Genomic DNA, 13,892 nt, shown 5'->3' with positions numbered 1-13,892 from the left:
CGGTTGCTTGTGCTGTGCCATATGCACGCAGGCATGTGATGGTATAAGAGCATCCTCCCTAATTGTTCCTGGGTAGCTGTCATTGCCACTTACGGGGTTTGAGTACCACTTCCTTCAGAAATAAACAAACAGATATCTGCTCTCGCTATTATTCTGTGTTTTTTCTAGTCACTCGGAGAATTACAGTACTTCCAACCATGTTGGATTTTTTTTTTGAAGTGTTTAACTAGATGAGGATTCGATAGGTGGAGGTGGCTCATTCAACAAGTCCATTCAGCTCCCTGTCAGCCTGTAACAGATCCAGCGCAGGCCCAGCCAGGACTCCAGAGTTCTGCCAAAGATTTCCAATGTGACTTGGGGAAATCATTGAACCTCTTGGAATTGATTTTTCCTAACTGCAGAGGAGATATGATGTTTTATCTCTGGGTTAGAGCCTTCCACACCAACCTAGAAAGAATGTGTTCCTTCTTCCTGCTCAGTACTCTGGATTTTTCAGCCGAAAGACACTGTTGGTCATTTAACCCATTTCCGTGATCTCTGTTTTTACTGGTTTCTTTATTTCTTAGGGCTAGGTGACTCCAGCACAAGATTAGTGACTGTGCCACTAGTAATGTAGTTGTAAGTGGGTGAAAACTCCCCTTCACACATCTTTCTGTTCTTGTTTTCCCTGCAGGAGGAGGAACACCGATCCTGTCTGTGCAAGTCTGCAGTCTGAAATCCTGAAGTGCTACCAAGAAAACAAATGTGAGGTGCTCAAATGCTCGGAACTGGCTAAGGAGTATCAGCGCTGTGTTAGTGCAGCTCAGAAGGTAACAAAAGCTTCCCTGATCTGATATACTTGTGGGCTTTGCTGACTTGTTTTGCATGGTGTTTTCTTCTGGGAAATGTCTCTGAGATATGTAGTATCCGATAGTTAAACTGTGCTGTTCATACGAGACAAATTTTCCTCGGGATCCATTTTGTGCATTCACATTCATTCCACGTTTCTCAGTCGTGCTGTGGTGTGTCCCAGCAGTGGGTCCTGGGGTCCCAAGCTGCTACCAAAACATTAGCACTGATGCTCCTAGGTTTCAAAGTCAGCCACGGTGATTTTCCCAAGTTTTGCCTTCTTGGATGCTGCATTCTGCAAGTGGTAGGCAAATCCATTTTGCCAGTGTTGGCAATGTTTCGAATGGGCTCCGAACAACCTCGCTCCCATTCTGGGACCTCACAATTGGAGGTCTTGCTTCCTTTCGTGGCTGCATGAGGAAAGCTGCTTTACTGGGCAGAGGTGCTGTCTCTTGAGAGAACTGCACGCTCCTGAAAGCTTTGTCTTGTGCAGAGGTCCAGCAAGGCCACGGCTCTGCCGTCAGAGCTGCAGAGCCCTACTAGCTTCTGTTGATGCCTTAGGACAGTGACTGCTCAGCACCTTGGAAAAATCTGTGGCTATTAAAGCAAGTGAAGGAGAAAGAAAAACAAACAAACAACAAAAAAAAAACAGTAGTTGAATGTTACAATGAGGATATAGTCTTGGAAAAAAGAGCATGGCAGGACAAGCTGCTGCTTGGGATGTCCAAAGTGTAAAGGATGTTCTCCATGTGAGAATTCAGTCAGCTGTCCCTCAAGGGCAGACTTTTTTTTTTTTTTAATTCTTCGAAGGGTATTGAAACTCTGTAATAAGATGGATTTGGGGAAAGGATAGAGCCTCCTGGGAATAGAGAGCTGAGATTCCTCTCCTGGGATTATTAATATGGAGGCAGGGGGTGGGGGGAGGTGGAGATCTTGTCGAAGCAGTCCTTCTCTGTCGCATTAGCATTGTGAGGGGAAGCTGTATGGCTGATTTAAGTATAATATGAAACAAGCTGCCAGCCGGCTCCCAGAAGAAGCCCGACAGAAGGAGATGGGAAAATTGTCAGGATATATTAGACCAAATGTTGTTGCTAGTCCTGGTGGAATTTTTTTCCTTCCTGTTTACAAAGAAGGTCTTTGTATGTCTGCAAATCAGCAAGGTTAAAGCTGCCAGGGAAAGGGCTTTTCTCTGATATCTTTAAAGTCCCCAGCTCCCAAAACGTGTGGTTTCTTTTTCTTTCTCAGCTTTAAAGTAAAGCAGTGCCTTTGCTGCTGCACAATCCGTGCCCTCTGTTGCTGTGTGCAGAGCGCTGGCGCATCTACTGCCAGCCTCCGTTACCTGATGCTTCCTCCTTGCCTCCTGTAAATCAGGCTTGTAGCCTTTTCGGTGGAGTATATCTTTAGCAAATGCATTTACCAATACATCTTTATTGCATGCAGTGCGGGCGGAATGTGATTACCAAAGAAGACAGATTGCATTAAACTTCAGCATATTTGCAAGCTGCGGCTCCAAGCCGCCTGAGAAAGGGGCTGGGATGCTGCCAGCCCCGAGCCCCAGCCCGACATTATTAAAGAGTAAATTGGAAGCTAAATGACTGGTAACAGCAGAGGGCAGTGAAAGATCCTATTAACTTGGAGCTTGTTTGGATTTGTGTGATTTTTTTTATTTTTTAGGGGGAGGGGGCATGCTTTCTTTATAAACCAAAAGCTGGGGGTGGTCTGGGTTCCCAAAGTTCACTGAACTTCAGAAATTTTTTTCCACGCTCTTTTGGAAACTTCTTGGAAGGAGCAGTACACAGGACACTAAATTGCCCTGCAGATGATGGCAGTATGACAGAGAATTTCCTTGCCCTGCTTTAAGAAGGGGCAAGAGATACTCAGGTGCAGGTATCTAAATCTTACAGCAGGATATAGGCACTGAAGGGTTCTGCAAGTGCAAATTCCAAAAAATGTGCGAGGAAATACATCTTCTGTGGTTTCCTTTATCCCAGGACAGCTCAAGCCCTGACACTTTGCCTTACTGCTCTCACCGAGTCCTCTGACTCGGGAGATATGTATGTAACGATCACAAGCTGTTGTGTTTTTTTCATGAAGGACTATAAAACTCCCCCCTCCCTTCCCCATTTAAGCTGTTATTTTTCTTTAAGTTTAAATTAGCATCTTCTACCAAATGGCTTTCTGTCTCACGCATTCCTCATTCAGGAAATTCGGGTTGGAGGAATGTGGGAAAGAAGGGTCAGAATCTCTTGATATTTTTTTCTTTTCCTTTTTTTTTTTTTTTTTTAACATGATACGTTTGCCAGTATAGAGGATGTTGTAATCAAAGCTGGATGCGGGACTTAGCTCACTTGCATGCTGGTGATTTGTTCTTCTGCTTCTTACTAAAGATTTTATAAGGCTTGGTGAATATTCTTTAATGAAGCATCTGGTTCTCTGCAAGTTCTTTTTGATGGCTGGTTAAATGTCTCCAAGGCATGGTATACATTAGGCTCACAGAAAGCAAGCTCTAGATTTCTAGGCTGAAAATTACAGTTTACGGCGGATTACTGTAATTCCTTGCATCTTCCCCCGAACTGTGCTGCTCCGAGACCGTTCCTTTGGGCACCCGATTCCCTTTGCCTATCGCAGTGCGCGTTTCTGGTCCGGGAGGTGAGATGCACCCTCGGTTACTTCAGCCCCACGGACGGAGAGACGAGGAAATAATTTCAGGAGTTTGGAAATTGATTTTCTGCTCCCGTTTCCTGTAGAGGCGCTCGCACTGGAGCAGGTTGCTACATACTGTAGTGCAGGATGGAGACGTAAATGGTGTTACCTGGTTCATATGTGGTCATCAGGGCTTCTTCTGCAGTCACGGGAGAGAAAGAGGCACGGCTAGAGCACGGTGTGTCTGGTCCTAAAACAGGCACATAAAACAGGCCAGCTGAATTTCATCCTTGGGTGAGTAGGAGCAGCATCCTCCCTGCTGCACAGGAGCCATACCCAGCCTGTGAACTCCAAAGTTAACATGTACAGTTGGATGCTACGAGGCTTAGGGGAGCAGGATCCTCTCCTGGATGTGGCTAGCACGCTGTCGACGTGCTCTGTGTAACCTGCTCACGAGCTTTTCTGGTTTTGCTCTCCTGAATGTTAAATTTTGCTTGTGTCATCACGGGCTCGCTGCAGCAGCAGCCTGCTTGGGCTCTGGGTTGCTTTCTGCATCCTGGGCTTTGCTTATGTTGAAGCCCTCTGACTTGAGAGGACGTTGCCGTAATGTCTCCTGTTTAATTTAGGGGTGTTTTATCTTTTCTGGTGGTCTGTTTTCGTGGCTCTGCAGAACTTCAGCTACAGCCTAAGAATCGCTGGTTTTAAATCTAATAAAAGCTGGGATAATGGGACAGCTGTGGGAGGGGCAGTTCCCATTGTGTCTTTTAAAATTGCCTGTAGTTTATTGACCGCAAGTTTCACCAAGAGCTACTGCTGCCGCTAGATAATGAGAATTGAAAATTGCTGCTGCTGTTTCCCCGAGGTTTTATCTTGTGCCAATGAGAAGAGGGTGTGGAAGGAAAAAGGAGAGTGGGCAGTGGAAATCTGCGTAATTTCTTATTTTGAGCCCAGATGGAAGGGAAAAACAAATTATTTTTTTTTGAAGTCAGAGCCCTACTACTGAATTGCTCCCCCACCCTGCGAAGGCGCGCTCACATGCGAGCTTTGCCGAATATTTGTGACCCCCTTCTGCTTCCTCCGCGTCCTCTTCACACCAGAAGGCAAATCTGAATTTCCATAGGATTTCACTTCGCTAATTTGTTATGTAACTGGTGGCTGTACGAGGGAATCTCCGACCAGCTGCCACTCGAAAACTGTGGCCTCTGGTGACCACGAATTAACGCGAGGTGCGATTTGGAAGAGTGCTGCTCCTCGCAACCGCGTGCGAAGAAATGGCTGCTGGTAAGGAGCATGTAGCCTTTTTTTTTTTTTTTTCCCAGGTGTTCCCTTAATGTCTCTAGGTGCCTGTCTTTCGCAGAGGGACCAAGGTGATTTTTTTTTGTGCTCTAGCTCCTGGCCAAACCAAGTTATAAAGAGCTGCATAGTCAGACACATGTATTCCCTTGTCAGTAGGAGGGGTACACACGGAGCTGGGAGCCCTTCGTAATTCCACGCTCTTTCTCCCTGTTCTACATCCAGCTTCTCACAAGCCTGCTATTCAGAACAGACAAAGGTAAACCCACTTCTATCAAGGCTTTAGGGCTTGTCTACATAAGGAAATTACAATGCAATAAACTGGCGAGCGAGTTTATTGTGCAGCAACTTTGCTGTACGTGAACGGTCTTGGTTGGTAATGGCAGGACGGGAGCGTTCGCCCTCGTTTGCCGTGAGTCACTCTGCTCTGCAAACAAGCCCGTGCAAAACGCTGCCCAGATTCCAGCAGAGGTAGCCTTGTAACGTAACCTTGAGTCTGCTGCTTTCTCCTTTACCCTTGGCTGTAATAAAAAGCAACGTGGTCAATTTACTGCTCTTACTTTCCCGAGCGATCCCAGCGAGAGCCCGTTTAACACACAGAGCAGAGCGTTGCAGCTCTGCCTCAAGTTGACTCCTGCTCCGTGGGCAGTGACCTAGGTTGGTGTTACTGAGCAGATACAGCAGATAGCCGTGCGGCGTCCCAGCCTGCTGGAGCAGTTCTGCTCAAGCTTTTTGGATCCTGCTGGGAAGTTTCCACACCTCAAATCTCTGCTGAAGATAAGCAGCTCCAGGAGGCGCTGGGTGCCGCGGGCTGTGCTGCGGGTATCTCTGGCCAGCAGGTATCATTAGACTCATGTCTAGAGCTGTTGCCATTCGGATGGGTTCCAGAATGCTTTACAGATTGCTTTATGTAGAGACCAGTAGTCAGCGTGCGTGGCTGGGGGAGCTTTGACCAGGTATAGTGAGAAATGCTGGGATCTGTCTCCCTCCCTGAGATTCTGCAGAGGTAGATCTTAGCTGTCGAAGTCTCCCTGAAAAGATAAAAATACATCACACGGTATGCTGCTTTCAATACAGTATATCTAACTTGGAAGGCTCTAGGGTTGTTTGAGCTTTCTGAAATCCAACTTTGTGGTTTGAGATAAATCTGTGCTCAGATCAGGAGCGTGATGCACGCAGCCATCCTCAGCCAGGTATTTGCCCGCCCCGCCTCTCGTCCGTCTGTCCTTGTTCAAAGCAAACATATCAGCAAAGTGTTTTCCTTGCTTTCTCCGTCAAGTCAATTCTCTTTTTTAATCTTTCTCTCTCCCAACCTTTATTTGTGCAAATGCTGTGGTGATAACACTATCGGAGGAGTTTATGACTCAATAAATGGCCCCCACAAGGGAATCGGTGGAGAGGCCGCAAGCTGCAGGCAGCTGCTGTTTATTTAGTCGTAAACACAGAGGAGAGCGGCGCTGGATTAACTGTACCCAAGCAGCCCCTGACCTGTTATTTGCAAAAGGTGAAAATGATCCATATTTTGCTTCTATTTATAAAGGATGGAAGTGGTTATTGTTTTGATTTTTTTTTTCAAGGCTGCGATTCCTGGTTCCGGCGAGCCTTTGGTCCTTCCACGTTTCCGATCCCCAGGAGTTCATCAGTTGATAAACTAAAAATACAGAGCTGCCTGGAAGGACATAAACCGCCATCTTAATATATGAGGCATGTCCCGGAATAAAATGCTGGCCTACTTAAAATGGAAATGGCTGCTGCATATACCCGGTATTCATGAAACTGGAGGCATAAGTTCTTTATTTGCTCTGTATCTCAGCACTTCACAAAGCCCTGATGTTCCCCACAGCTTGGCATATCGTCAGCACTTATTAACCCAACTACCTTCTCTCTCTGCTGTTTGCCCAAACATAAAAATAAATAAATAAATATAAATAAAGCCCAAACATGACACATTCTGGAGTTTGCCATCTTCATGGAAAACAAGAGCACAAATAAGCTTAAAACTTTATTTTGCCCAGTTGGCCATGCTTCAAGGCTCCTCCTCTAGAGATATTTTGTCCATACCCTCCAACATTTTTCTCTTGAGTTCTTGTAGCCTTTGCCTGGTCTGGAAGGAGGACTGCCCGACCCCATTTCTCTCCTCCGAAACAATCCATTGTCTAACAATCTAATTCACAGCCCACATTTATTTATTTTGGCTCTGTCTTTTGCTTGTTTGTCTTTTTGTTTATTTTTTGACATTGTTGCAGCGAGGCAGAATTGCCTTTGGGTCTAATTTCTCACTTAATGGTTCCACTCTCAGATATACTTACAGGTAAAGTTAATCTAAATGTGCATGTTTCACAGATGGTTTTGAGGGAAGCTGTTAAAAGAGGGAAAGAAGTCAGAACATCATTACAGTTTCTGGAGTTGGACTAGATGGCATCTCATTACGTTTAAAATGTGGTCTGTGCTGCAGCTCTTTCTGATTTAAAACTTAGTTTGCCTGAATCTGTTTGAAAGCAGCCTGAAAAATACTCTGTAATAAAAGATACTGTGAGAGCTGGCCAGTGAGGAACAGAAGTCAGAGCTGACTTTACGTGGTGTGGTCTTTGGGAGGGTGGATCTGAAAATGGGCATTTAAAGTTGGGGCATCAAAATTTCAAGCAGAGTAGGGCCAACCACTACCCAAAAAGGAAGGATTTGTTTCATTTATTGTTCTGTCTTTTAAAATTATTCCTTTATTAGCTTCAATTAATGAGACCTACGTGGATCTACTTCGTCTAAGAGGTTTCCCAGACTCTGGGCTCTCTGTATGGCCTATTAGGCAGTGTTTTCCTGAGGACTGTAGCCTGTTTGCAGCCAGGCTTATCTACTATGGGAAATAGTTGCTCGGGGGTGCGAGAGTGTTGTGATACATCATGCTGTTTTAATGCCAGATTTTTTTCACAAAAGATTTGTAGCACTGTGTTGGCAAGTTGGAAGTGGAAATTCTTACTCAGATTAATTCCGGGAGACTGATGACCAAGCAGTCTTGGACAGAAAGAAGTTGATTTCCAATTTTTAAACGGTGTGTTCTGCTGCTGAAGTTAGATTGAAACAGATCCACAAAAATTGCTGTCGATAGCAACTGCTGGTGAGAAGCACAAGGTCAATGGTCAAATGCCTTCAGACTCCCAGGAAGTTCCCGAATTGCCCTGACTTCCATAACTTGGTGCTAATGTTAGATCCATTCCCTGACAACTTGGCCATAACTTGGGAAATTGTATCCGCGATGCCAAAGCCTTCATGACAAACTGGGGAAACCGAAGATTTGTTATGCTTGCTGTTGGTCTCAGTCCGTGCAGGAAGGTCTCCTGCTTCACGCAGCGCGCGGTTCTCACACACCATCCATCAGCTGTTTTATGAGCAGCTCTTGGGGCTGAATACCCTGAGGACTAATGGGATTTGCTGCTTTCCCCAATCCGTTGGATTTGTCTGTGTGGATAGCATGTACAGGGGTTATTCTGGTGGCACCGGTGCTCATCAAGTGGAAGAGTTACTGCCAAGCAAGCGAGGCCGCTCCACCCAGACCTTTGCAGTGCCAAGGAGGACGTGGGAAGGTAATGAGCACCCCACGAGCCCTCTTACTAGCAGGATGCCAACCCTTTTCTCATCCAAGCTATGGCACATCGAAGGAGAAGGCCTAGGGAAGTTGTCGTGATGCTGCTTGCTTGCATTTGTTCTCCCAGAGCCTCTCTGCCCGAGGCCGGGGAGCATTCCTCTGTTACAAAACCTAAACTTAGTGGGGAGTGTTCCTCGGGAATCCTGCCTGTGTTAATTGTGGGTTTCATCCCTTTGTGGCCCTGTCTTTGTGCCCAGCAGGCCTCCTTGCCTGGAGGTGTTACCTGCTATGCCTGGAGTGCTTCCATGGCGCTTTCAAGCCATCAGTCCTAGCTGGACTTTCTCAGGCTGGGTGAAGTAATGTTACTGGGCTTCAGGGCTGCGGGTACAGGAGCAGGACGTGTCGCAGACAGCCCCTTGCAGCGATGTGCATCTGGTAACAGGGTAGCTCTGCTGCCGCTACGCTGATCTGTTGGCGAGAGACATTTCAGGTTCTAACCTCTTTTTGGGTTAGAGCCCTTTGGGGGGGGTTTTAAGGGTTGGGGAAAGGCTCTTAGACCTCTGTCAGCGTTCACAGAAACTGTCCAGAAAACCAGCACCTGTTTGGGTTAGGATTTGTTATTTTTGTAATGCGAGGGAAGCAGGTAGTGAAGTCTTGAGTCAGGGTGGTGGTGCAGCATCCCATATTTCGTTGTTTCTGAAGCTGGAGAAGTGTGCTGCTCTGCTGGGTTAAGCCTGAATGTGTCCAGAAATGCCGACAAAATTATTTTGACAATGTGTTCGCTCTTTGTCCCTGCTGAATGCCTGTTTGTCCTGTGTAAGTGGATTTTAGGATCAGCCAACCTCCAGCTCCGATTTGCTCTAATAAGGTAAGGTAGGAAGGGTTTAAAGGTCATTTTGCAAGCTGCTGGCTCCCTGCATATATTAAGGGGAATGATTTTAAAAATAACGCTGTTGGAAAGCTGTTGATTTAACTTTTCAAATATCCATACTCTGTAAAATCTCAGCTCTTCTGCCTACGTCCTTCAAGCTCTCTGCTCGCCCTCTGCCTGCTTATCTTCCTGTCGTTTCCGATTACCTCCACCCATCTGCCTCTGCATTCTCTCCCACTTGGTTTATCAGGCCGCCTTTGCTGCCCGCAAGGACTGGTTTTATTTTTCGGAGCAGATCATCTGCTGGGTTACTCCACCGAGCTGTGTAACAGAGAGATAAGGGTTACTTGGTTCAGCCTGCTGGTGAAGCATTATTGTGCTGTTCCTTTATTGGGGGACTGGGAGCTCTGAACAACAGCCGCTACATCTGTGGGCTTTCGGTGCGTTTGCATGTACCTCGCTCCCTTCTGAGAAGGAATTCAGCGTTGGTTAATGCAGATCATGAGATTTATGTTCTATTTTTTTTGACTCCTGAACAGGTTAGCATATGCACAGTGATCAATCCAGCTTTCTGTCTGGGGAGCATGCTTCAGTCCTTACCTGGTCTGAATGCTTCATGTGGCAATGGAGAATATTTTCTTCATTTACTTGTTCCTTGGATTCCTCTTAGAGAGTGCCAGCAAGGGTGACTGCAAGCGTTCTGGTGATCTTTATGCTGTAGATGTGCTGCCCTAAGCCATGTTAGCAGGAACAGCTGAGAGCTTTTGTCTTCAGCAGTGCTAGAGGTGGCCTGCGTAGGGTTACCGTTGTTCAACAAGCTCGGTAAGGTTTCTGGGCCCTGGGATGCTGGCAGTACCAGTATATCATGAGCCTAAGTGTGCTAGGAGTGTCCCGAGGCTCAAAAAATCTTCTGAAGTCCTGTTAGAAATACAGAACCCAGTGATTGAGGTGGGATTCATCCCAGCTGCGTGCACCATGAGCTGCTATGGGGAAGGTGCTTTGATAGGGCCGGGGTGCACCTGAGGAATTTTGTGGTGACCCTGCACTGCACCTAGTGGCCACCTTCCTCTCTGCAGAAGCCAAGCACACGGGGCACCACGTTGTTCAGGAAGAATAACCACTTTGGACACTGTTAAACGTGAACCTTTACTCTGCTCCAGCTTGTGCCGATGTGGGAGCTGTGCGCTCACACAGCTCTGTCGTGGACGTGAGGTCTCAAGTTTCTTGTTCAATGCAGCATCGAATATCTGCTGCTTGGGAGATGGGCAAGAGAGGTCCCAGGCTGCCTGAGACCGTTCCTCGTGCTTCATTTTGCTGAGCCTTGACATTTGCTGCAACAGAGACCTGTAAAATGCGGGGAGGTCTCTCCAATCATGTAGGCATATTAGCAGGTTTCTTGCACTGATGGATTAAAGCCAGGCTGTGCTCGGTAAATGTGGATAAATAATAAAAGGTGAGATTGTGTGCAGTGATCCCAGGTCTCCTTCCTCCAGCTGCCACCTTCTGCCTGTTTGCTGGGAACCTTTGCACACACAAATGGCTTTGCTTGAGAGCACAGGCTGTGCGCTATTTCTGACACAGGCAAAGGTGCCTGATACAAAGCCAGAGGAGAGCTGCTCTCTCAGGGACTGAAATGTCAACAGAGATGTTGCGCTGCCTTACAGGGCCCTGACTTGCTTTGGTATAAAAACTGAACAGATGTTGGAAGGTCAGGAGCGTTGCCATACACAGAGCAGCGCAAAACCTGCTCGAGTGTCCCGGGTAACGTTGCTCTGAGCTTGATGTGCCGGCACGTCCCCTCACGTGGGGCTGTTTGGGCTGCTCCCCTGCAGCCACGTCTGGATTTTTACCCCAGCTAAGAAAACGGGACTCGTGTCGCGTGCCGGTGAGCGTGCTTTTCGTCCCGCTCTCCAAACCTGCTGGTGAGCTGCGGCGATGTTCCTCAGAAGGCACAAAGGCTCTGAAGTAATAATTTCCTGTGTACCTTGTGAAAGCAGGCAATTAGGTGGAGGAAAGAGACCCCAGTGGTGCCTGCGCAGGGGGAATTGTATCGACTGACCCTTTATTAGACATCAGTTTGGTCACAGAGGAACTTAACTTTGAGAAGTGAATCTGGAAGAATCCAAGAGACATTGGTTTTGTTCATGAAAGGGCTTGTTTCAGTGTTAGGCTTTCCTAAATGTAGGGGCTCACCCGCACTCACTGCTATCAGCTTCATTGAGGGGCTCGGCAAGGGTGGCACTGTACAAATGAGAGAGCAGCCTGGTTTTTAGGGTCCTTTGAAATAAACCTTCTCTGTCTGTGTAATAATTTCCTTGCTCGCTTCTGAGAAATGGAAGCAGACTTTTTGTTGTAAGGGAGGGCTACGGAGAGGGCCCAGCCTCGGTTAATGCACATTAACAGCCTGATCCTTTAATACAGGTTCTGTTTTTGAGGATGAGATAAAAGACACAGCATTGGGTGTGAGAAAAGCACTCACAGGAGCAAGACCACAAGCTGCTTTAAACCCCGCACACCTCTCTGTGCCACCCGGGCAGATGTTTCACCGGGAATTGGAGGCCCTGGACCAGACCTTGCTGGCCGGAGCACCTTCTCCTGCACATTGCCAAGACCTGTGCTCAGCTGTCAGTTGTCAGCATCTTTTTTGGTCCCCTCTGGTCACCCTTACCCATCTATCATTAGCCACACTTCGGTGTGTCTGACGGCAGTGTGTCGCAAAGCTTCGTGGCAGCGGGGAGCAGCTTTGTGGAGCGTGGCCGTCGAGGAATTGCTGGTGGCAGCAGGTCTGCACGTGGGCTTCGGGCAGGGTAACAGGGGATGGTGTTTATGGAGTTTTCACAGCCCCTGTGAGTACAATGATAGGCTTTGAAGCATGTTTTCCTCCGCGCTTCGCCTTCCCACAAAATCTTCAGGCGTGATCCATCAAGGAGTATGAAATATATTTAAAATCCCAGCGCAGCCTTTCTCTCGCAGTCAGCAGGGTTGTGCTTTCTTCTCTGGTGTGGAGTTGTTTGCTGTTGAGAATAAGCGGTCTCTTTTCTTGTGATTCCTTACCTCTCTTTGGGACGTGATACCATCAAGAAAACCAGCTGCTCCAATCTGAGAGTCTGCCTCTGCCTTCCTGCTCCCTTGTTGACTGTGTTGAATCAATGAATTGTTGCAGTACTACAGAAAAAAGGGATGCGAAGAAATGAAGAGCGAGATCACACGGCAGAATTAGAGAGGAGAGGATTCAGTTCACAGTGGCTGTGTCTGGAACCAGATCTGCTTTGACAACAGCAATCCCCTCGTAGCGTCTTGAATCTCAGATCCAGCTTCTTGCATCGGTAAGCTGTGGGGTGTGTGGGATCCCACGTGGAGGAGAGAGCAGTCTGAGCTCCTGGGGAGACCTGACAGCAAGTCCTGACTGCTCCTGCTGGGAAGATGGTGGCTTTGATAGGTGTTAGGGAAAAAAATACTTAAAAAGAACAGAAGCAAGCAAGATAATTCCTGGATGGCAGCTGTGGCAGAAGGATAGGGTACAAAATATTCTTCTTGTAAACACTGCAAACTGGAGCTCTGACTCTCTTAGCATCCTGAACTGCTGTCTCAAACCTTTGTCAACATGGGCTTTTTGCCTGTGATTCAGGTTCAGTGGCAGCTCTGTGCAGCCAAGAAAACTGCCAGGTTGTGCTTTGACTTTGGTTCCAGCTGTTCAGGGCAAAAAGCTTTCACTGCTGCTATGAAAAGCTTTTCTTAGGGGACAACACAAAGCAGTAGGAGCGTTGTGCTGCTTGAAGGCTGAAGTAGACATCCTCCCCTGAGAAGTGTCTTCCAAAGCACAGCAGCCTAGTACACTGTCATGTGGATAAAAGGCCATAAGGATTCGGCATTAATCTGGAGCAGTCTGCAATTAATCTCTCTGATCGTTTTGAATCTGGCTGATGTTTGGACCCACCAGCCAGGTATGTAAAGGAATTCCTCCAGTAGCTCTGAACTGCTCCACAAGCCTCCGGGCTCTAAGTGTGCATCCAGGGCCCGCCTGCTCTTTTTCACCACCCTTGGTTCTTGCTCCCTCTTGTTCTTGCCTCGCTCTGTCTGTTGTTTCTTTCCTTGGCTCTGTCAGTCTTGGTCTGTTTGACCACAGTACCTGGTTGCACTTCCATCCTGACAGCAGGTCGGTGAGTCGATGCCACGCTGCATGTTACACCTCAATCAAGCTCACATTCTTCTTGATGATTGCTTTAGAATCAACATTTGAAAGCATTTCTTTATCTTGGCACAAATTTCTCAAGAAGTGCCCCTGAAGTTTTGACAGGCTTCTTTAATTGCAGGTTGTAGAGCTGTAAGAACCTGTCCTGATTTCTGATTTGGGATGTATTATTTGCAAGCTTACTTTCAGGTATGCACTTGCTTTTTTTTTTTTTTTTTTTTTTTAAGGTTTTCAAAGCCATTTCCCTGAAGTTAACTACTTGGAATAATTGCCTTTAGATTAAAGCACCCAGAAATTTGCCATTCCTGTTGATCAGGATCTAGAGCAGTGCGTCACTGAGGAACCCCAACTTTGACCCACTGGCACTACAATCAAGTGCTATGTAGGACTGCCAAGTTACTCTCTCCAAGTTACTCTCTCTGCTGTTTTCGGACTGTTTTGAGGTATGCTGAATTCAGGTCTGTTAGGAATGCCACGCTACCACT

General features: G+C 47.1%; 1 protein-coding gene across 7 annotated transcripts in view; it reads left to right on the top strand.

Annotated features, from left to right (window-relative positions):
- CHCHD6 (coiled-coil-helix-coiled-coil-helix domain containing 6) overlaps positions 1-13,892 on the top strand; it is a 122,387-nt gene that overhangs the window by 72,895 nt on the left and 35,600 nt on the right. For 4 of the 7 annotated variants that reach the window (XR_011812441.1, XM_027467501.3, XM_027467500.3 and 1 more), the window contains one exon: positions 674-809. Coding sequence is in view for 3 of the 7 variants with exons in the window: in XM_027467501.3 (XP_027323302.1) it covers positions 674-809 (136 nt within the window). In the remaining 4 variants the exon portion in view is untranslated. Of the gene's footprint in view, positions 1-673; positions 810-6,341; positions 13,597-13,892 lie in introns of all 7 variants that reach the window. The other 3 variants (XR_011812442.1, XR_011812439.1, XR_011812440.1) reach the window with 1 other exon arrangement.

Source organism: Anas platyrhynchos, chromosome 13 (assembly GCF_047663525.1).
Source record: "Anas platyrhynchos isolate ZD024472 breed Pekin duck chromosome 13, IASCAAS_PekinDuck_T2T, whole genome shotgun sequence".
Taxonomy (NCBI): domain Eukaryota; kingdom Metazoa; phylum Chordata; class Aves; order Anseriformes; family Anatidae; genus Anas; species Anas platyrhynchos.
This window is presented reverse-complemented; position numbering and strand designations above follow the sequence as displayed.